The sequence below is a fragment of the Triturus cristatus genome, chromosome 11 (genome assembly GCF_964204655.1).
Source record: "Triturus cristatus chromosome 11, aTriCri1.1, whole genome shotgun sequence".
In the NCBI taxonomy this organism is placed as follows: Eukaryota; Metazoa; Chordata; class Amphibia; order Caudata; family Salamandridae; genus Triturus; species Triturus cristatus.
In genome coordinates, this window is record NC_140594.1 from 1,182,567,577 (window position 1) to 1,182,591,068 (window position 23,492).

At 47.0% G+C, this 23,492-nt stretch overlaps 1 protein-coding gene across 5 annotated transcripts in view; it reads left to right on the forward strand.

Annotated features, from left to right (window-relative positions):
- PCYT1A (phosphate cytidylyltransferase 1A, choline) overlaps window positions 1-23,492 on the forward strand; it is a 185,770-nt gene that overhangs the window by 132,600 nt on the left and 29,678 nt on the right. For all 5 annotated transcript variants that reach the window (XM_085635974.1, XM_085635976.1, XM_085635975.1 and 2 more), the window contains 4 exons: window positions 11,263-11,362; window positions 11,766-11,882; window positions 15,303-15,454; window positions 17,615-17,693. In XM_085635974.1, coding sequence (XP_085492100.1) covers window positions 11,263-11,362; window positions 11,766-11,882; window positions 15,303-15,454; window positions 17,615-17,693 — 448 coding nt within the window. The remainder of the gene's footprint in view (window positions 1-11,262; window positions 11,363-11,765; window positions 11,883-15,302; window positions 15,455-17,614; window positions 17,694-23,492) is intronic.

Sequence of the window (23,492 nt, forward strand, 5' to 3'; positions counted from 1 at the left end):
CGACCTACAGAATGATCATGTCTGATCGCAGTCTGTGCCACGTCGCGGAGGGCTGCTGCAGGCCACTGATCACAGCAGGAGTGCGAGCTGCCCCCGCTGTGACACTTACAGAACTCTCAGGCTGCTTGCAGGGGGACAGCTCGCTCCAATGTCTGGAATTACGGACAGAAGGTGTCTGTGAAAGATTTCCTCACGGACAAGAGGCCCAAATAACGGGAAATCCGTGAAATTTACGGACAGTTGGTCATCTTAGTTACAACCTCCCCCAGGCTCCTATGTGTGAGGTGTACAGTCCTGTAGTTACAACCTCCCCCAGGCTCCGGTGTGTGAGGAGTACAGTCCTGTAGTTACAACCTCCCCCCCCCAGGCTCCTCTATGTGAGGAGTACAGTCCTGTAGTTACAACCTCCCCCCAGGCTCTGGTGTGTGAGGAGTACAGTCCTGTAGTTACAACCTCCCCCAGGCTCTGGTGTGTGAGGAGTACAGTCCTGTAGTTACAACCTCCCCCAGGCTCTGGTGTGTGAGGAGTACAGTCCTGTAGTTACAACCTCCCCCAGGCTTTGGTGTGTGAGGAGTACAGTCCTGTAGTTACAACCTCCCCCAGGCTCTGGTGTGTGAGGTGTACAGTCCTGTAGTTACAACCTCCCCCCCAGGCTCTTGTGTGTGAGGAGTACAGTCCTGTAGTTACAACCTCCCCCAGGCTCCTCTATGTGAGGAGTACAGTCCTGTAGTTACAACCTCCCCCAGGCTCCGGTGTGTGAGGAGTACAGTCCTGTAGTTACAACCTCCCCCCCCCCCAGGCTCCTCTATGTGAGGAGTACAGTCCTGTAGTTACAACCTCCCCCCAGGCTCTGGTGTGTGAGGAGTACAGTCCTGTAGTTACAACCTCCCCCAGGCTCTGGTGTGTGAGGAGTACAGTCCTGTAGTTACAACCTCCCCCCCCAGGCTCCTCTATGTGAGGAGTACAGTCCTGTAGTTACAACCTCCCCCCCCAGGCTCCTCTATGTGAGGAGTACAGTCCTGTAGTTACAACCTCCCCCCAGGCTCCTCTATGTGAGGAGTACAGTCCTGTAGTTACAACCTCCCCCCAGGCTCTGGTGTGTGAGGAGTACAGTCCTGTAGTTACAACCTCCCCCAGGCTCTGGTGTGTGAGGAGTACAGTCCTGTAGTTACAACCTCCCCCAGGCTCTGGTGTGTGAGGAGTACAGTCCTGTAGTTACAACCTCCCCCCCAGGCTCCTCTATGTGAGGAGTACAGTCCTGTAGTTACAACCTCCCCCCAGGCTCTGGTGTGTGAGGAGTACAGTCCTGTAGTTACAACCTCCCCCAGGCTCTGGTGTGTGAGGAGTACAGTCCTGTAGTTACAAACACCCCCAGGCTCTTGTGTGTGAGGAGTACAGTCCTGTAGATACAACCTCCCCCCAGGCTCTGGTGTGTGGAGTACAGTCCTGTAGTTACAACCTCCCCCCAGGCTCTGGGGTGTGAGGAGTACAGCCCTGTAGTTGCAGCCTTCCCCCCAGGCTCTTGTGTGTGAGGAGTACAGTCCTGTAGTTACAACCTCCCCCAGGCTCTGGTGTGTGAGGAGTACAGTCCTGTAGTTACAACCTCCCCCCAGGCTCTGGTGTGTGAGAAGTACAGTCCTGTAGTTACAACCTCCCCCCAGGCTCCGGTGTTTGAGGGGTACAGTCCTGTAGCTACAAGCACCGCCACGAGGCTCCAATGTATTTTGTCAGTGTCTTCAGTTTATCAATTCAAAGATGCTGGCCTAGAGGAAAGCCTATATACTTAAAAAAAAAAAAAAAAGGTAAAATATCAAAACATAATGCTTTCATTTAATCTATACCCGGTTTAAAAAGTCTTTATGAATCTGTGATCCATTTGGAGGTTTTGCAACTGTAGTGTTTCGTGAATATGATCATATTACACCTATTTTTTTTTCTTTGGACATGAGAAAACTTAAGTGCAAAGTTTACATGAAAATTAAATGTGACCGTTTATGGTACTTCTCGGGGGGCCAAATTACATGCCTCACCTCACGAGGACATTCCAGTCTGGCTCCTTCATCTCAATATTCAAGTCTCTATCACTGAGGGATTATTTTAATTCCTGTCACTTAAGAGATCTTGAGGGGCTGTATTCTGTTCCAGATATAATGACATGATCTTCATTTACGGTAAGGTAGCTCAGTACTTTGAGCCCCTGCAGCCAAGACCAGTACCTAACTGTTGGAAAACGAGGCAGCATCTGTGAGGCCTGCACAAATAACATGACTACATTTGTCCTTCACTGGGAACCAAGCACCCAATTGTAGCGCCTGACTCTCAGAGGGTAGCGTTGCAGAGCAGTCTGAGGCTTACTCAAGGGAGGTGGTGTGGGCTAGTAATCGCCATTTGCAGGTGCACAAAAATAACAATAATTGATTGCCCAGTCTGTACTTTGCTTTATAAAAGTAAGAGTACATTTATTAAACACACACACCACTCAATACTATGCACCAATTTACAAATATACATAAGCTGTTGGAATTACTTTGTGACATTGCATAACATCTCCACCCCTCCCGCAGGGGGGGGTCTAGTACCACCACTCGCATGTATGTACATCAACTTGCCCCCAATGCAGTTAGTTGAACATAACCTGGAGCGAGGGCCTGCGCACTGGCACCATCCCAGTGGCGACCCACCCCATTACCTCGACAAGCATTAAAAAGGGGTAAACCTGCCTTGGTGACACATGGCCCTGACTGAGCATCTCCTACTTTCCATAAAGTATGCACCTCTATATCTTAAGGGCTAGCAGTCTGGGGTCTTCACCTAAGCCTAGCAGAAAGAATCCATGTTTACGCACACTTTAGAATGACAGTACTCATCACCTTGGTTGATCATTTGAATGCATTGCAATTACAGCCCCTAAAGGCATCACAGATGAAATCACAGGATTGCGCATATACAGCCAGACACCCTAGCAGGACTGTCTAGCAACATAACCCCACTTGGCTTATGACATCTCCATACACATGTGATTTACAGTCCCTTCAAAAGAAGTACTCCTGGTAACTACACTTCTCCTGCAGTGTGTCTCTTCACTTTAAAAGCAATCACAGGTAGAAGCATGGGATTACGTAAATACAGCCAGACCCCCTAGCAGGAAGGTCCAGCAACATAACTCCATTTAGCTTAACATCACCTTACGCAGGTACTTCACTTTACACATATGACTTTCAGTCCACCTAAGAAGAAAAAACCACTAGTAAATGCATTTCGGTGCAATTACACCACTTCACCTCCAGGGGATGCACTTCTTTGCACTTCTTCACACATCCCCAACTCAGCCCTTCGCTTCATGATGCACTTCTCCACACACCCTCAGCTGTGGAACATAAGTTCCAGCCTAGAATGTGTTTAAATGCTAGCTGAGCCCTTGAGGGGTAGTTTCCTTTAGGTCCCCATGACACTGAGGGTGGGACTTTTCTTCGTGCTGGGGGGGGGGTGTAAGACTGCGCTTCTCCAGCAGCTTCCCCAGCACCTTTTGACAGGTGAGGGTGAACCCCCTCCTCTGGGGGCCACGAAGAACCAAAACTGCAGATTTCTTCGTGCGATGGGGGAGACTGCGCTTCTCCAGCAGCTCCCCCAGCACCTTTTCACAAGTGAGGGTGACCCCCCCCCCCCCCCCCTCTGGGGGCCACAAAGCCCCAAAACGGCAGATTTCCAAATGCCTGGCGAGGCATTATGGGGCGCTTCATGCTCCTCTTTACCAACCCCAGCCACTGGGAACACTCTCCTCCGCCCTCAGGGTCTCTGATTCAGCAGGGGGCTATCTTCACTGGCTCCCTGCGCCAGCTTTTCGCCTGTCTCTCCTCCTTGGCCTCTCTTCTCCCTGCGCAGAGGCCTCTGCTCCTGCGCTCCGGTCCTGGGCTCTTCTTCTGGTGCTGTTAGGGTCCTGGGGGCAGTCAGGGGGTCTCTCCTTCCAACTGCCCATTGCGCCAGGCTCCAGCACCTTCAGCCTCAGCAGACCACACCCCAGAGAGCTTCTCCTCCTATGCAAGCACTTTTTAAAAGTTGAGTAGGGGGCTGGCAGGAAGTCTCTGTTGGTCCTATCAAACAGCGACACATCACTTTCCTGCCCCTGCTCCCTCCTCCTTGTCCAGCCTCTGGGCTTGTTCAAAATGGCATCGTCTAGGGTTTCTGGCCACATGTCTCTGAAGCCCAACTCCTTCCCTCCTTGGTGCCGCCTGGTGCCTGGCACTTAGTGATGGATTGGCCTGTAGCCCCTCCCATCTTCTCTTCGTGGAGAGGAGGCCCTCGCTTGTGGAAGAAAGGTTATCAATCCATCCAGCTGAGGTCAGCCCTCAGCCTGGGTCTGGTCATGGCTGGCTCAGAGAAATATGACAATTCTGGATGACCCAAAAGCAGTACAAATATGACTTTGGACTCTGCAGAATACATATTTTCACATTTGCTACCTTGGACTTAAGTGCGTGTCTGGAATCTGTAGGCCTGATGGAAGTTAATCTAGCCAAGGGCCCCACATCCCCATAGGGGAATAATGAAGTGAAAACACAGTAAAACACACTGAATTTCCCTGGCATGTTTCTTTCCAGTGTATAAAGCCTATTCCATGTCACCACCCAATACTGCTTAAGTTCTGCCACACCATTCACTTTGTAGCTGCTCCTGGACTGCGCACGCTAGTAATCTCCCCTGCGCAGCCCGTACACTTGTGCACACACATGTACACATGTGTCTGCATGTAACCAGCCCGGTGTCCCTTACTCCAGCTGCTGTGCAGTGGCCTGGTCGAGTCAGGGGAACACCAGTAAAGTCCCCATGCAGTCTCTTACATCCTGAGTTCACTGTGGGTGGGTCCCAACTTATGAGGCTCCCTCACACTAAAAGCTCAACAATTAGGTGCTCAAAAAGCGAAAAATCCGGGCGACCCATAGTGTCAGAACCACCTTCTAACACTAACATAAAGGTCAAAGGTTAAAATGGTAACAGGGACTTGCTCAACCATTCAACCCTTCAAACTGAAGAGAACTATGGCCATTGATTATAAGTCCCCTTTTGTGGTTACTGCGAAATGTTTGGAGCAGTGTAGAGTAGTCATTCAAAAACATAATTAATTTTGGGAATTGTAGTTTTGGTTCACTTCAATCGCTCTATAAATATACTAGAATGTGGTGGATTCGTTAATAATACATTTAAGTTTACAGGCCCTGCACTTTGCAAACCTACACAAAAATGAAAACTTTGCAATATATGAGAGAGAGAGAGTGTGTGTGTGTGGCCGCGCAGGAAGCGTGATTGGAAACGGAAAGCTGTAAAGTTTTTTTTTTTAATACAAACTCACTTTGCATCATGAGCTACTTAAGGGCTATCTCCAAACCATTGTATTGTTCTAAGTGTTCAGTTATCTTGCTTCATTGGTAGAACTTCTTAGCTCTATTCCTCATAAAATGTCACAATGACGACATTAAAATATCACCCAATAGGCGCCCTATTGGCTCAAACACTTGAAGGCTATTTTAAAATGAGCCTATTACAATTACATTCTGGGCTATTTTCTCCCTAATATATATTGCCAAAATAGACCGACACCTCATTCAGGAATTGATTGTGCTTGCATCAAAAATTATCGCTAATTCTCTTACTCTACACTTACCTCTTCCTAGTGAATGAGCGTAGATAGTGCCTTCGTAATGTTTTTAATCAATATGGCATCAGAACGTGTCACCAAGGAATTATTTTCTGTATGAGAGGAGAATTTGCTCCTGTGACTGTAAGATTTGTTACATTTATGAACAGAACAGATACATTATTAATGGCAAAGAGTCGTAATATAATGAGGATACGTCTAAAACGTGAGAGAAGGCCCAGAGATCAAATTGATTATTTTTCAGGGTTTGGCTGGTAGCAAAATAAACCTTTGATGTTCTTATCGATGCTCTCACAGCAGGAGCGCGCGCTGCCCCTGCTGTGAGTTACAGAACTCTCAGGCTGCTTGCAGGGGGGCAGCTCGCTCCATTGTCTTATCTTATTACGGACAAAAGGCGTCCGTGTAAGAATTCCTCACGGACAAGAGGCCCAAATTACAGGCAGTCCGTGAAATTTGCGGACGGTTGGTCACCCTAATCCTTCTGAGGTCGATAAAATGAGTGTCATTGAGTTGGGTAAGAATAAACCAGTCCTTCCTCACTTCAGTGTCTGGCTCTTCAGCCACGGGAATGCAGGCGATACACTACTGCTATGAGGAGAAGCTGTGTCCACCCAGGCGAGCCCTGGGGTGATCCAGAACAGATCCCACCGCCCCTAGCAATCCTACGGTGATCTCAGTTGGAATCTAGTTACACCACATGCATATATGCATAGATTTGGAATCTAGTTATACCTTCACATGCATAGATGCTTGCAACACGCACACCGAATGCCAGTGCAAGGGTCAGGGTGTTTCGCGGAAATGGAAGTTCACATGAGTGGGGCCGGTGGGCTGCACTCCCCTCTGATGAAGAACATGGTTAGTTCATTATTATTCACAAAAACTATGATTCTGCCGCCCCCAATTCATGTCAACGACCCAGGTCATGGACAGTAGTTCAATGTTGACAAAAGATGGAACCTTTGTTGTACCACTCTGGGTCAGAGCGCAGGCTTTGGACCCAGGCTTTAGCACGGACAGGCCTCGGCCTCAGCATACACCAGATTATTGTGCCAGCTGGGCCAGTAAAAAGTTCAGGTACTTGATTCACAGGCATTCTGGTCACCGGGGCAAGTGTGCACGCCTGTATACCATGCAGGGGACATTCTTGTGCCAACAGCACCATATTACAAAATCTGATGATAGAGACCCCCTACCCCTTCCCTCCCCCCTCCCCCACATTAAAATGGAGGCCTTTGGTAACGTTAACTATTCTAGGTAGCATCCATTTGGAACAGCATTGCCATATAGGTAGTGGGTCTGTTTGTAGGCACCACAGGTCCAGATTCCCCGCTGCCCCACACACGGAGAGCCGTGCATCTCTGAGCTGACTCTTGGCAGCAGACATCATGAGCCTGAGTGCCCCCTGCCCCCCCAGACAGTTGTGCAGCTCTGAGCTGACTAGGGCAGGGGACATCATGGGCCCTGATACCCCGTGAGAGAGCCATGCAGCTATGGAATGACCACTGTCCGTCGGCATCTTTGGCCATGAGCACATGGGTATCCCTGCCGCATGGGACTAAGTGGACTGCTCTCATCTGGCACCGTGTGTCTGTAGCCCAGGGCCAGAGAGCCATGGAACTCTGTACTTGCTGCTATTAGTGGGCATGGTGACCTAACTGCCCCTCATCCAGTTAGGGTGACCAATCCTCTGATTTTGTGGGGCATGTCGGACGCAAAAGCGGATTGTAGCGCACGTGTAAAATCTGCTGTCCTATGAGCATTTGAAGTGCATTTGATATGACTGGAAATATATTTGTATTATACTACATCAGTGGTGCTGGACTTCTGTGGAACCCTATTTAATCATTACTGGAATCCAGGGACCCCAACTGAACCACTGGTGGAATTTAAAGACCCCCACAGAGTCATATGCTGAACCCAGGGACCACTGCCTAAGCGGTTTTGATAATATGAAGCACAAAACAATGCAAAAAATACAAGCACGTGCATTTATGAAACTGATGTACAAATGAGGAAATATTTAATTGACAAACAAATGTTAATCAATTTTTTTTAATTTTTTTAGAAGACGGAGCTTTTCTAAATTCAGTTGCGGCCCCCGTTGTCCATGCTATTATTCTGTTTGATGCACTTGCATTACTCCCACAAGTTTACATAACTTTTTTGAAGTTTGTTTTACATTTTGCTTCTTTGCTTATATACACTTTACTAATCTGTTAATATTATCTAATTTTTGAAGCAGTTGTCGACTCCCTGAGTAGGCGTTGCGGACCCCCGCAGTTTAAGACCCGCTCTACTACATGGTTGTTTGGTTCTCTGTGGAGATCACATACATGATTTTAACAATAAACCAATCAATAATAATGTTCTTTAAGCAAATGTAAGGTCACTTCAAAGCAGTGAGAGCCGTGGAAAAGGGCAGGAGAAATAGAAATGATCGACCAGAAGCAGTGCTTAATTTGAGTCGGTGGTTTCCGGTGCTCGGCACCAGCACTTAATTGTCAACACCGGCGCTTGTGACAATCTGCCACGAGGTGGTGCTGTCTGGCTAATTTAGAGATAACCGCAACAACAGCGAATTATAAATACAATATATATAAAAATGACTGTTACCTGCCACCCAAGCCATCTTTATAGCTTTGGAGGCCTGAAATAGCCCGAACTGTCAATCTTGTAGGAGTGAGATGGTGAGAAGTTGTGATGTAAATATCCTCGACAGCACTGGCCGGGGCAATGTGTGGTGCAAGCAGCAGTGGCCTCCTGAAGAGAGCCCTGGCGCTTATTTTCGAACAAATTAAGCACTGACCAGAAGGAAGGAAGGGAGGAGACACAATAGAACAAAAGAGAAAGAAGTCTTGAGAATGGAGAGGAGGGAGAAACATGGGTAGCCAGACCAGAGTGTCTGACCAACTGGTAGGGAGGGAAGGAAAAGTAGTACTAATGGCGAACAGGAGAGGGAATGATATGTGGGTTAACAGTGAGCGGGATTATGATCGCAGAGATAGTAGGGAAGAAAAAGGGAGCTTACAAACTCCAGGTGGCTGTTCACCTACTTCAGTGTCAACAGTGAGACCACACCTTGTCCTCTCCCTATGACTTACACTTTCAAATTATAGGGAGGGAGGGGGAGCTGGGCTTCTGGAAGGACATAGATCATTGGATGGAGTAATCCGAGATTTGATAGTGGTTTGAGATTAGTAGAGGAAGAAGGTAACATTAGCAGGAGAGCAGTGTTGGAATGGAAGATACTAAGTGCAGGTATTAGCTGTCCAAGAGCAGCTGCTCAGTATGAGAAGAGATGGTCCTCCATCTCTGATCAGGTTGGAATTTGAATTGCTGGGCCTATTTTGTCCCCACTCCGCCCGCTTGATGCAACAAAGTAGACCCTCGCGTGTCTGCCTCCTCGGGCCCCTCGCGTGTCTGCCTCCTCAGGCCCCCACGTGTCTGCCTCCTCAGGCCCCCGCGTGTCTGCCTCCTCAGGCCCCCGCGTGTCTGCCTCCTCAGGCCCCCGCGTGTCTGCCTCCTCAGGCCCCCGCGTGTCTGCCTCCTCAGGCCCCCGCGTGTCTGCCTCCTCAGGCCCCCGCGTGTCTGCCTCCTCAGGCCCCCGCGTGTCTGCCTCCTCAGGCCCCCGCGTGTCTGCCTCCTCAGGCCCCCGCGTGTCTGCCACCTCAGGCCCCCGCGTGTCTGCCACCTCAGGCCCCCGCGTGGGCGCCACCTCAGGCCCCCGCGTGGGCGCCACCTCAGGCCCCCGCGTGGGCGCCACCTCAGGCCCCCGCGTGGGCGCCACCTCAGGCCCCCGCGTGGGCGCCACCTCAGGCCCCCGCGTGGGCGCCACCTCAGGCCCCCGCGTGGGCGCCACCTCAGGCCCCCGCGTGGGCGCCTCCTCAGGCCCCCGCGTGGGCGCCTCCTCAGGCCCCCGCGTGGGCGCCTCCTCAGGCCCCCGCGTGGGCGCCTCCTCAGGCCCCCGCGTGGGCGCCTCCTCAGGCCCCCGCGTGGGCGCCTCCTCAGGCCCCCGCGTGTCTGCCTCCTCAGGCCCCCGCGTGTCTGCCTCCTCAGGCCCCCGCGTGGCTGCCTCCTCAGGCCCCCGCGTGGCTGCCTCCTCAGGCCCCCGCGTGGCTGCCTCCTCAGGCCCCCGCGTGGGTGCCTCCTCAGGCCCTCGCTTGTCTCCCTTCTTGGAGTTCACACTTTCGGAGTGCCTGATCGCAGCAGAATCAAGAATATTTGATGAGACCCAAGATGGAGTATTACCATGTAGTACCAGGGAGTGCAGAGATTTACTGTGCTAAATAGAACCTGTACACCAGGCCCCCTCCCAGGACAGCAGGGTGTCTCATCTACTGGTGTGCTGTCTGCAATGTAAAGGGATCGTGCACCTGTAAAAGTGGTAGGCGCAGAAGAGAATTATAGAAAAGTCCTTAAACTGCAACCCTGGCCACCATCTTGGCTGAGCCGGAGTTATTATAGATCCTTTTAAAAGCTATGTTAATCTCTGTTCCACGCAAGATCTTTAGCACGAAATTCCACATCCTGCCCGGTAGGCTAACTTGACGCGTATTAAAGTCCCTCCCCCCTTCTAGTGCGCGCCTGGTGGCGCACCTCCTGAATCGTGATTTTTCTGGCAGGCTCTGTATGGTTTCTGCTCAGGGCACTGCTGCTATACTCCTCTGTGAAGTGCTGCACAGTCATTTTAGCATTCCTCTACCCAGGTGAGTCCTCCGTATCACCATACTAATAAGCACTTTCACCACATTGCCACTTCTCCTTATGTTCATATTCACAGCAAGTTTCCTGTAACGTTTTCTTTGAAAATGCCTGGTTTTGATATTTGAAATGCTCATAAGAGGGAATCATACTCGTTCTAAAATGTGTGCATGTTTAAGGTATGGGATATTGTACGTGTGATGATGTTTCTTTTTAGCTATACAAATCATTGAAGACTCGTGCATTATAAGAGATAAAATCCCCCCCAAATTAACAGTGAGCTTACTGAAGGCCTCCTCGCAGTTCCATTACTTTATACATACTCTCTCTCACTGTGGTCTTGTCCGTGCACATCCCATAGATGTCAATGATTCGCAGTACCCTGATGACGCACAATTTGGGGTACCTTACACCGTATATTATCACAAGTGTTGGATACCAACGTAGAGAGAGTGTATTGAAACACTAACAGCCGGCAAGAGGCTTGTAAACATCGTTAAACATTGCCCATAGGTTTTGGTTAAATAGTGGTGGATTTCCATCACCCCTAACCGTGCCCAGTCTGGCATTTCATTCTCCTAAGTGCAGGGATATCAGGGTTGACACCATGGCACGCCCGTGCCACCATCACACGTTTACTGTCGCAAACCTGAAGTCTTGGCCTGACCTAGACAGGGATTCCATGGGATGAGTGCTCTAGAGTTGTACTAAAGAGCCGTGGATACAACCAGTTGTTCCTGTGGGCCCCCACCGCTGTCCCCCGTTGGAGTGAAAGAACTCTTAATAATCATGACATGGCAGGGTGGGATGAGTTTGATAGCCCCCTGGATGCTCCTGCCCAGTCACTCATGGGTTTTTCAGTTTTTGTTCTTTCCATTCACGCCTTTTTGTTCTTTTCTGCCCAGGGCCTGAGTCAGCCGGCACCCTTCTCGGACGAGCTTGAGATGGACTACAGCCGGCCCTACAAAAGGTTGACGCTAGAGGAGGCGAAGATGGGCACCCCAGGTAATCAACGATTCTACCAGAAGCCTTGTGTCTCTCCCTAGGTGTTTATTTTAAGTGCAGGAGATCCTCTGTCCTGGCCTGGACTGGTCTCCCATGCTTGCAGCACAGTTATGAAAAATGGAACTGACCGTGTTCAGCCACACGGCAACTGTTGCAAATTGTATGAGCTTGTGGCAGATAGCACAGTGGGGGCTGGTAGTTGGGAAAGAGCGAAGGGCCAGTTAATAGTTGATACCTTCTGTGAGATGCAGCAAATCATATACAATTGTCTGTGAGTGGTTGAATCACATTTTGTATCTGGGTCATACATATTTTTTGTGTTGGCGCGCCCTACTAGAGGCTGCGTTTGGATTGGCTGTGTAAGACTGCCCACCACTGATGCCTTTGCCCCTCTTTGTCCTAGTGGACCGGCCGGTGAGAGTGTACGCCGATGGAATCTTCGATCTGTTCCACTCTGGACATGCTCGGGCCTTGATGCAGGCAAAATGTCTCTTCCCGAATACTTACCTCATCGTAGGAGGTAGGAAGAACTCTTGTACTCACTTTATCCCTTGTCTTTCCGGTGTTTAAATGGCTTGCGTTAAGTGTTCAAAGAAACTGAAGTGAATTTTACACTGCGATGGGCTGCTGATCAGATATTGACCTCCAAGAAGTGCATGAGGAAGGTGCCTCCATGTTTCTTCCTTGCAGACACAGGAAGGAGTAACTGCGAGAGAACCTTCCTGCATCTAATACTCCTTCTTGTCTCTGCACGTACCGGTATGTCCTCCTGCTGAGAGCAATCCTTGCTCTTCCCTCTGGTTCCCGAGGCTGGGGAACCTCCTGCTTCTAGCGGGGACTGGCATGAAATGGCCTCCCTACTGCTGGAAGAGGCATGGAAAAGGTTGAGGCCCCCGCTGATGAATAGCAGCTTGTCTTCGGGCCCTGAGTGATGCTTAAGCTGTAACTATGGTGTAGGTCTACAAGGTGTGCTTTCCCACACACAGGTGGCACTGGTGAACTGGGTTCAATGCTCCAAGGAAGCATGGAAAGAAAGGTTATTGTAGTCCCGCAAAACACTATGTAATGTGTAATTGAAGCAGAGATGTTGCTTTTTGGGTTATTAACAATCCCTAAGGAAGGGATCAGGGGCACCATGATAACAGTAACAAACCTATTCTATGTCTCTCTCTCTCACTCACTCACTCACACACACACACGCTGTATTAAGAAGAATGAACACTTTAAAGAACAAGTATTTATTACTACAGGAGCAATCTGTTTCTCAGGACATGTAAAACAGCTATACAGAATATTATAAGCACAACAAGAAGGCACGTTATAAATAACAGGAATAAAATAAACATTTCTAGCATGTTTTAAAATGTCATCTAAAACAAAACCTAACACCCTAATGCCTATTTCTACGCACTGCACTACACTAAGAGCATGGAAGGCAGATAAACTTGCAGTCTAGAGCGTCATGGGGAGAAGAGACTTGCTGCTTACCTTGTTGACAGCAAAGACCGTCTTTATCAGCAGAGGCGTGAAGATGTGTTCTCTGCGAAGGGCAAGCACACACTGCGCTCTTCCTCCGGGACTCTGCTTTATCGGCTTCAGGCAAGATATAGCATCTGCAAAGTGTGCTGTCAGTAGGTGAGACCGTCTCTTGCAGAATTTCGGGCGATAATCTGGGTGATAGACCTCTCCTGACATGTGTTCAAGTAGCAGACCTTGTACATTAAATCTTATCAGGAATTGGAATTCCTTACATAAGATAGAAACGTCTGACAAAGATTTTGTGCATCAACGTGTGCATTCCTGATGTTTTCTTATTAACATATAAGGTAAAAGGGAGTTGATGTAGACTATATTATTGTGTTTATATGTCTGTATGTGTTCTTATTTAACCATGACCTGGTGAAAAGTACCCATTTGACCCAGACAGGTGTCGAGTCAGGTGTTACTTCTATGCCATTCGTTGAATGACTTGACACTCTCATAGTTCTTAAAAAGATAAGATCAGATGACATCTGCGTCAAAGGGCAGACATGACAATGATTCTGCAAAAGTCAGGAAAGATTGCAAATTCCATTATTGAAGATGGAGTTGGGGCCTACATACAGTAGTCTGACACAGGCTTGTCATTTGACTGCTAATTTCCTGTGACCGTAAGTGAGGGTCAGTGTGCAGCATAGGCAGGTTATGGTGTGGTGTTCACTCTCTCACTCGCACCCTCTCTTCCTTTTCCCATGGTCTGGTTTCTCTTCTCCCTTTTACCAAACCTAGGGGGGCGGAGGTGGGAGGGGGTAATGAAATGGACACTTGTGTGAGGCGAGGAAACCAGATTTGTGCCAGGCGAGTCACAGTTGGAGAGCCAATGACTCAAATCTCCTGACTTCTGTTTCACCTTGTTGGTGGGGTTACCTCTTCTGCATTGTTCATCTGGCCTGTCCAGGGAGACAGCATCATGTTGTGCACTGTGACCCCAGGCAGCAGCTTTGCCCTTGTGGTGCAGCGGGCATCCGCAGTGCATGGGCACTTCTGCCTGTGCCGTGCTCGTGTGCAGGCTGATGACATGCAGTGGTGACCGTGAACTAATCTTGCCTGTGGTGTAAAGTGGATCTGTTGTGCTGTGCCAAGACCCAGGGAGCACGGTAAAGCATGTCCCCCAGAGGCGCCTCGTACAGAGCTTGCAGACTCCGGCAGGAGCCCAGTGGGAGCTTACGCTAGAGCGGCTCAAACTTAAGAAGGCTCATTGTGTTCTCATAACAAAGATACTTCAGTGGAAATGACTGGGTGACCACTCACAGGGCAACAGAGCCCTGACGAGGGGCGCATGCGCTACCAGTTGGACCAAAAGTCAAAGTCACAAGTGTTTGAAGTAGAAAGACTGGAGCAGTGGATGCATGTTAATGGCTTTGCTGAAAACACACGTATGTTTGTCTTGGTGGGAAACAGCTGAAGTCAAGTCAGGCACAAACAACAAAGTGATGGAAGGAATGCTTGACTTTATTGCAGCCTCTGGTGATCACACGGCCGCTTTCCAGTCCATTGTTTTTCATCTTCCTACCACTGTGGCTAGTGACTAGCTATATAAAAAGCATTCTTGGCCCTGTTATAGGAACAGTCCAGAGCCATCTGCAAGGCCATGTCCACTCAAGATGGGAAAACTAGCAACCCCACACCGGTGTCGAACTCCATTGTTTATTGACGCACATCTATTCAGGTGTCGCCTTCTTGCCACCACTGCACCCATTAAGGGTGAGGAGAATGAACACAGCCAGAATCCGAGTGGGCGCGCAGGTATTTTATTTCCAGGTTGACCAGTGTGGGTGGATGCACAGTTTGTTTGCCCCTGGCAGTGCTCCCAATGGTGTGGCTTTCACAGAGCGGACAGTTACAAGGTGGCTAATGCTAGGAGATAGCCGCAGCAGTCTGCCTGATGGAAATAGTTTCTTCCCTTACCTGGGGCAGTGACGCCACTGCTGCATTTGTTGGGGAGGAGTTTTGTGGGGGTGTGGGGGGGGGATGCAAGGCACAACTTGGTCTTCTTGTTCGACCTTGACGCAATGATGCAGATGCCAGAGCTATAGCCCTGGTTGGAAGATCCGTGGCCAGCACATTTCATGTTGCTTGTTTTTGCTGATCTGTGGCCCCTCTGTATGAGTGTTCTCCATACTGGGTCCCCATCAAAGATCCACAATCTGCAGCGCATGCAGTACCCGCCTGATGAAAGAATACATATGTCACTCAGGAAGAGCAACCTGTCGACTACCTAGAGCGAGCACTGGAAGTTGGGTCAGAAAAGCCCAGTGTTTAATCGTCTACTAATGGATTTGCCTACATCCCCAACTGCCAAGTTGTCTTTGCCTCAGCAGTGTCGGAGCTTTTAAAAGAAATATGTTTTTATGCTATGGGGCATTCTGCTTGTTACCTGACAACACTAATTTGTGTTAAGTATGCAGTGACGAGCTGACGCACACCTTGAAGGGCTTCACGGTGATGAATGAGGCGGAGCGCTATGATGCCGTGCAGCATTGTCGCTACGTGGATGAAGTGGTGAGAAACGCGCCATGGACGCTAACGCCGGAGTTCCTAGCGGAGCATCGGGTAAGGTTTGTGGTGATATTTTAATCGCTTGTGTGTGTGTGTGTCAATAGATCTGTGTTTTTAAGTGGCACAGAAAAACACAACTCACTTCAAGGTATTAGTTCCCAAGGGGAGTTGAAGGTCCCTGGTTCTTCCTCTAGTTCCACTGGTGGGAGGAACCTACTCCTAGTCTCAATGGTAGTTCTTTGAATAAGAGGCCAATGTTGTGGCTGGTACTACATTTCATTGTAGTTGCTTCTTGCTTTTTAGCACAGAAGCTAAATGAAAACTTGTTTGACTAATTCCAGACTTTTCATGAGATTTAAAAAAAAAAAAAAAAAAGTCTGAAATAATTGTGTTTTGTGACCCATCCACTTTATGTATGTGTGCCTCCATATTGTTGGACCTCTTCTGAATGGCTTCCTAAATTCATTCTAGGGGGCATGGATGCTTGGGGAGGGACATGTGGCCTTTTGGTGTAGTCAATGCCCTGATAACATGATGAAATCTATAAGGGTTTAAACTGATAAGACTTGGGTTATAAATTTCACTAACCACGTTGAGCTGGTTTAATCCGCTGCGGGGCCAGTATCCGACCTCTGCTCAGTCTCTATGCTCCTCTTTGCGATCCAGCTTTTACATCAAGTTACCTTGTATGTTGTTTAGATCCCCAAATTTCATCTCTCCATAGAGGCCTGCTGAAATAAATCAAGTGCATGTTTAGCGGTAATCAACCCAGCATTACCTCGTCCAATCCTATATCACAAAGAGCCAGCAAAACAAATGCATATAAAAACCAAAGTATACAATACTAACCAAGATGTCGGCTGGGGTTGCAAAAGTAGTTTATTACCTATCCTTTTATTTAAACTGTTAAAATTCTGTATTCAAAGCATTTAATCTTTCACTGTACTCCCCGCTTTCCACTTGTGTGCCTCCTGTGTCTGGGAACCATCTTTATGCTAGACAGAATGGCCATTGTAATTAAACTTAGATGGTTGACAGAGGCTAAAGTCAGTGATTCTAGCTGTGGACCCCACGCCTGCATTATGGGATATGCTCTGGTGGAGAATAGCTCACATCCGTTTACAGCGGCTACAGACGTATTGTAGTATGCATTGCTCATGGTGGCTTGCAGTCAGCACCATGTACTACAGGCATGATGTCAGCATGTTGTAGAAAGGTTAGGAGTGATGGTGAGGGTCTGATGTCTTGGGTAAGTGGTTCGACTGTTTAATCTTCTTAGAAAATATAAACTTATGTAAGACTGCTTGTACTTACAACCAGTTTTAAACAATATGTAATAGTTGCCAGCTAAAATGAGTTCATCAATATTGCCCAAGTGTTGTTAATCACAATACATTTCATAATATGTTATCCCGAAGGAATGTTTCGATTTAAATTTGTGGTAAAGGATGTAGAATGGAGGTGACGGGTGCAGAAGAGTATGGTAGAACAGGATAAAATATACATTAGCACAGCAAGAAACCTTGGAAAAAGGATTAAAAAAAATTAAATTCAGGACCTCGAATCATCTCTACCTATCAGTGTGAAATATACTTGCTAATCTCTGCATTCCATAGTATGCATTTACCAGCATATTCACAAGGGATGACCCCCACCCTGATAAAACGCTCTTAGATGATGATCTATACAGTGTTGTCATCTCTCTTGTGAAGTGTAAAACTACCGAGGTGCTCAGCCAGTCTATTGAAAAAGCAGAGCTCTGAGGTCAATCTGCGTCCGTTACCTCGGCTCTAGCATACTCGTGAGTTCCCCCTTACATGCTCTGCTCTAGCATACTCGTGAGTTCCCATGCTCCGCTCTAGCATACTCGTGAGTTCCCCCTTGCATGCTCCGCTCTAGCATCCTCGTGAGTTCCCCCTTACATGCTGGCCCTGCAGACTGTGATCTTCCTGCAGGATACTCTGAGAGCTTCTTGGGAGATATCCGTTCTGCCATTGATTGGTGCTTTCTTCAGGTTTGTTGCTGCCCCTTGTTTGTTGCTGCCCAATGTTTGTTGCTGCCTTGCCTGGTGTTGAGTTGTAATTTGACTTTCTTTGTATCACTGGTGTATTTGGATGTTTTTAAAGAGTGACGAGTATAACTAAGACTAGCCAATTGTAGCAGTGCATGTTCCGGCTAATAACCCTCCTGATCAACATTCTCTCACGTTTGCAGATTGACTTTGTTGCGCATGACGACATCCCGTACTCTTCTGCAGGCAGTGACGACGTTTACAAGCACATAAAGGAAGCAGGTGGGTGTCTCTCGACTGTACCGGCGGGGTTCTTGCTGTTTCTCTGATGGCGTAAGTTACTGCAGACGGTCCTGCAGTGGTCATAAGCCTGCGAATTGGAGTTTGTTCATGTCATCATTCACCTTGACATTTATCAAAACCCAAGGAACAATAGGGTGTAACACATGTCCCTAAGTTACACCCTGCAGTCCTGTCTGGAACTATGTCGTGGCTATTTCAGTATTCTAAAGGTAATTGTATGGGCAACGGAAACCTGATACTGCATAGAAGGAGTTACCAAGCACACACAGAAAAGCCATTTTAAAAATGAATAAAGACAACTTCAAAGTTCTACCTAAGAATCCTGTCCGGGTTTTTTACGAAATATTAAAACGTGAACAGATGGCTGGTATTTTTCTCTGCGAAAGGTGACAACCCTAATTACAGACCTGTTGCATAGTACCGTTAGAATGAAGTTGCTCAAGGGATGGTGGTTCATATCGCTGACCTCTGTAAAACCTGTAAGAAGGGTTGTTGTAGGTACCGTCACAGTCGCAGCTTCATGACTCGCGGGTAGGGGTCGGGGGGTCGTGCGGGGAGGGTTAATTTAATAAAATTTAAATAAAGAAAAACAAACTTACCTTCGCCTCCGGTCACGGACTCCCGCGTTGCGTCTCCTGCTCTCTCTGCACACAGGAAGCAGCAGAAGCAGGCAGCCTCCCTCCTCCCCTAAGCCAATCCCAACACTGCAATGGCAGCGTTATGATTAGCTAGGACGCCGTCCTAACAGGTGTCTATGGGGAAGCCGTTTTCTCCATGCAGGCTGAGCAGTAGCCTGCATGGAGAAAAGTGCTATGACTGGTTTGGTCGACCCTGGGGTCGAACAAATAGTCAACACCCATAACATTGGGCTAGTCACTTCCCCGACTCACCCACGCCCAACAAGGCATACTCTTCTTCTGCTTTCTCGCAGTGCGAGAAGCATAAACGTGCATCTTGCAGTGCGAGAAAGCAGTGGTACGACGCTCCGACGCCCACGTGGAGGAGATGCCCCTGCCGTCACTGACCCCTGTATAACCAATAAAAAGGGTGTTTGTAGCTACCTTCGCTGACCTCTGTATAACCTCTGAGAAGGGTGTTTGCACCTCCTTCGCTGACCTCTGTATAACCTCTAAGAACGATGTTTGAAGGTACCGTCGCTAACCTCTATATAACCTCTGAGAAGGGTATTTGCACCTCCTTCACTGACCTCTGTATAACCTCTAAGAACGATGATTGAAGGTACCGTCGCTAACCTCTATATAACCTCTAAGAAGGGTGTTTGCACCTCTCTGTATAACCTCTAAGAACGATGTTTGAAGGTACCGTCGCTAACCTCTATATAACCTCTGAGAAGGGTGTTTGCACCTCCTTCGCTGACCTCAGTATAACCTCTAAGAACGATGTTTGAAGGTACTGTCGCTAACCTCTATATAACCTCTGAGAAGGGTGTTTGCACCTCCTTCGCTGACCTCTGTATAACCTCTAAGAACGATGTTTGAAGGTACCGTCGCTAACCTCTCTATAACCTCTGAGAAGGGTGTTTGCACCCCCTTCACTGACCTCTGTATAACCTCTAAGAACGATGTTTGAAGGTACCGTCGCTAACCTCTATATAACCTCTAAGAAGGGTGTTTGTAGCTACCATCGCTGACCTCTGTAGGTGCTGTTGCTGACCTCTATATAACCTCTGAGAAGGGTGTTTGCACCTCCTTCGCTGACCTCTGTATAACCTCTTAGAACGATGATTGAAGGTACCGTCGCTAACCTCTATATAACCTGAGAAGGGTGTTTGCACCTCCTTCGCTGACCTCTGTATAACCTCTAAGAACGATGTTTGAAGGTACCGTCGCTAACCTCTCTATAACCTCTGAGAAGGGTGTTTGCACCCCCTTCGCTGACCTCTGTATAACCTCTAAGAACGATGTTTGAAGGTACCGTTGCTAACCTCTATATAACCTCTAAGAAGGGTGTTTGTAGCTACCATCGCTGACCTCTGTAGGTGCTGTTGCTGACCTCTGTATAACCTCTGAGAAGGGTATTTTCACATCCTTCGCTGACCTCTGTATAACCTCTAAAAACGATGATTGAAGGTACTCTCGCTAACATCTATATAACCTCTGAGAAGGGTGTTTTTAGGTGATGTTGCTGACCTCTATATAACCTCTGAGAAGGGTGTTTGTAGGTGCTGTTGCTGACCTCTGTATAACCTCTGAGAATGGTGTTTTGGGGTGCTGTTGCTGACCTCTATAACCTCTGAGAAGGGTGTTTTTAGGTGCTGTTGCTGACCTCTGTAAAACCGCTGAGAAGGGTGTTTTTAGGTGCTGTTGCTGACCTCTATATAACCTCTGAGAAGGGTGTTTTTGGGTGCTTTTGCTGACCTCTGGATAACCTCTGACAAGGGTGTTTTTGGGTGCTGTTGCTGACCTCTGTATAACCTCTGAGAAGGGTGTTTTGGGGTGCTGTTGCTAACCTCTGTAAAACCTCTGAGAAGGGTGTTTTTGGGTGCTGTTGCTAACCTCTATATAACCTCTAAGAAGGGTGTTTTTGGGTGCTGTTGCTGACCTCTGTATAACCTCTGAGAAGGGTGTTTTTAGGTGCTGTTGCTGACCTCTGTATAACCTCTGAGAAGGGAATGTATAGGTACCAACGCTGACCTCTGTATAAACTCTTAGAACGATGTTTGTAGGTACCTTTGCTACGCTCTGTACAACTTCTAAAAAGGGTGTTTTTTAGGTGCCATTGCGGAGCTCTGTATAACTTCTAAGAAGGGTGTTGTTTTAGATGTTGTTGCTGACCTCTGTATGACCTCCAGGTAGGGTATGATTAGGTCAATTTGCTGACTTCTATAAGACCTCTAAGTAGGGTGTTTGCACCTCCTTCGCTGACCTCTGTATAAACTCCATGAAGGCTGCTTTTTAGGTGATATTGCTGACCTCTGTAAGGGGTGTTTTAGGTGAAGTTGCTGAACTCTGTAAAACCTCTAAGAAGGGTGCTTTTTTGGTGATGTTGCTGACCTTGGTATAACCCCTAAGAAGGGTGTTTCTAGGTGCTGTTGCTGACCTCTGTAAAACCTCTAAGAAGCATGATTTTTAGGTGATGATCCTGACCTCTGTATAAACTCTAAGCAGGAATGTATGGGTACCAACGCTGACCTCTGTATAACTTCTAAGAAGGGTGTTTCAGGCTACCATTGCCGAACTATGTATGTCCTCTAAGAAGGGTTTTTGTATGTACGCTCTTGCCATGGAATCTGATCGAGACTTCTAGCTGCAGATTCCTTACCTTTGACTTCCCCAGGTGTCAGACTGGATTCAGAATTCAAAGGTAAGGAATCTGCAGCTAGATCGAGTGTCTACCAGATCATGCATTATCCAAGGTAAGTAACTTGTTCTTCTGAGATCCAGAAAACACTGCTTTAGGCAGTGCCAAGTGTGCAGGTGTTGAGCAAACACGTACTCTGAATAATGTGACTGTAGTAGTAGTAATTACTTTATTTGTTGATTAATAAAAATCGTTACAATCAGAAATAATTCACAATAGGATAGAAACATTATTTTTGCCCATAAAATATGTATACAGCTTTACACTGAAAACTTTAGCAACAATAATAAAGAGCAGCAATAAATAAAGTGTGTTTGTGCTAATGGCTAGAGGACAATATCCAAACACTATAATTAAAATTTTAAAACGATTTGTTTTTAGTCTTAAATTTGATTAACAAATCCTGTAACGGTTTGAAACTTTTAGTAACTATGATGTAAATTTATATGCTGAACTTTTAGGAGCAGATTTTAAAAGCAGATTTTTCATTTCCATTTCATGTTTGCATTAAAGTCATTAATGACATGTTACTGTATTAACAATCCGTATCAGTTTTGGTTAATAGTTTTTTTTTTCGGCAATAAAAATAAACTTTACAAATTGAGAAATCAAGCGGGGCATAGTCCCAGTGAGACAGGTAATGATGGCATGTCGACATGTTCTCACCCCCAATTCATTAAAAATAGGTCTTAACCGAGTCTTCCGCTCTTCTAGCATTTGGGGGCATGTAGTTACAATATGTATTAAAGTTTCATCATTGGAGCCACATAACCTACAACTTTTAGTGGACCATTTTTTTCCTATTTGGGTATTCCGTCCTTATTAGGATATCTTCCAAACCGCAATAACATAAATTTGTTCATTAAGAATGATTTTAAGTGGGTCATCAAGTATGATTGAGGTTCTAATTTAATAAATGAGTTGGTAACTGGCCAGGAATGATACTTTTTTCTGAGCTCATCTTTATCTAGAAGACTTGATAGTCGAGTGACTGATCGATTTATTGTTTGTTTAAAAACAGCTTTGCTCCTAACTTCTTCTTCAAAGGTTGGGCATTCAAAATTATGTAAACTTTCACTTAAAAAGGGTCACCAGCTGCTAGCATGTACATACCTCGTTATCTCCTGCCAGCACTGGTTTGCAAGGGTACCTTGTTCTGAGCGATATAACGAATATAGCATTTTTGAAAAGGCAGATTGCCGTACCAGAGATTGCCTTGTCAGACCAAATTCTAATCTGACATTAGCATGTCCTATATACCTGGGGATCCTAAAAACTGATTTGAAGACTTTTATTTGTAGGTCATCAAGAATTTTCGCGTCTACCACAATGTGACTGAACTTATGTGCTGGATTGTTTTTGGTTTTCTTGTACTCTACGGCAGGGTTTCCATTGTAGGTCTGCCAGGGCTGAATCCAGATTTTTAAGGTATCCACAAGGTCCATTTAGGTTTATTTTCTGTAAATGTAATTTATTTACATGGACAGAAGATTATTAATATTCGATATTATTTTGTTACATGAAGCTGATATTGCAAAAAGGCTCAGGAGTGTTTTATTGGCCTTTGCTGTTTTGTTTCTTATCATGAGGTGCAAGTGTGCACTTAAAATAAATATAAATTGTGAAGTGCTAATTATTTATTCTGCGGTCCCTGGTGTGCAGACAAGTGTTGTCTCTATGGTATGTTTGAATAAATCTATATGATCCATGGATATCTTTACACCTATCCTGCTGCTAAGAAAATCATATTACACTGTTCTGCAATTCTTGAAGTAATAAATGTTTCTTTTTATGATTTAGGTACACTTCACCTACATGGGTGTAGCACAATATAAATTACTTTAGGACTGTTCCCTGGAATGAAAATATAGAAAAGTAGCAAGGTTTACTTGACTCGGGTGCCGCTCATCACCGGGCTTTATGTATTTATGGTCAGCTGCGTGTCCTGTGTTTAAAGGTCCCAGTTACCAGGTCTTTGAGGTCACCCAGAGCTACAGTCTGTACTGTTTGCAGTATTGAGACTCTCCTCCCTGTTCTGTTCCCCTTTTGTTGCCTACTTGTCTGTTATTGTGTAACATTGTCTCTCCCCCTCATTCAGTGCTCTCCCCACCCTGTGGGCCATTGAGACACATCAGCCGAACTGGTTTGACACATTCCACTAAAGAGGCTTCTTGCAGTGTTGGAATGAAGCCTGGCAAGCGTTGGCGTTTATTTTTTTTAACCTATTGTGAGCTGTTTTCTACTCAACCCGCCTCCTCAGCACAGTTTCCGCATTGTCACCGTCCCTGTTGTGGATTGTGTTCATTTAATGTCTGTCTTTCTTGTTGATGGAAGATTCATTTGGAAACACGAATTTCTGGTTGTGTCCAACGGCGAGGCACCAGCATACGTGCTTTGGGATGGCCTGCAGTTTGGGGCAAGCCAGTCAGCAGGTGTTAAAAGCAAAAAAAAAAAAGA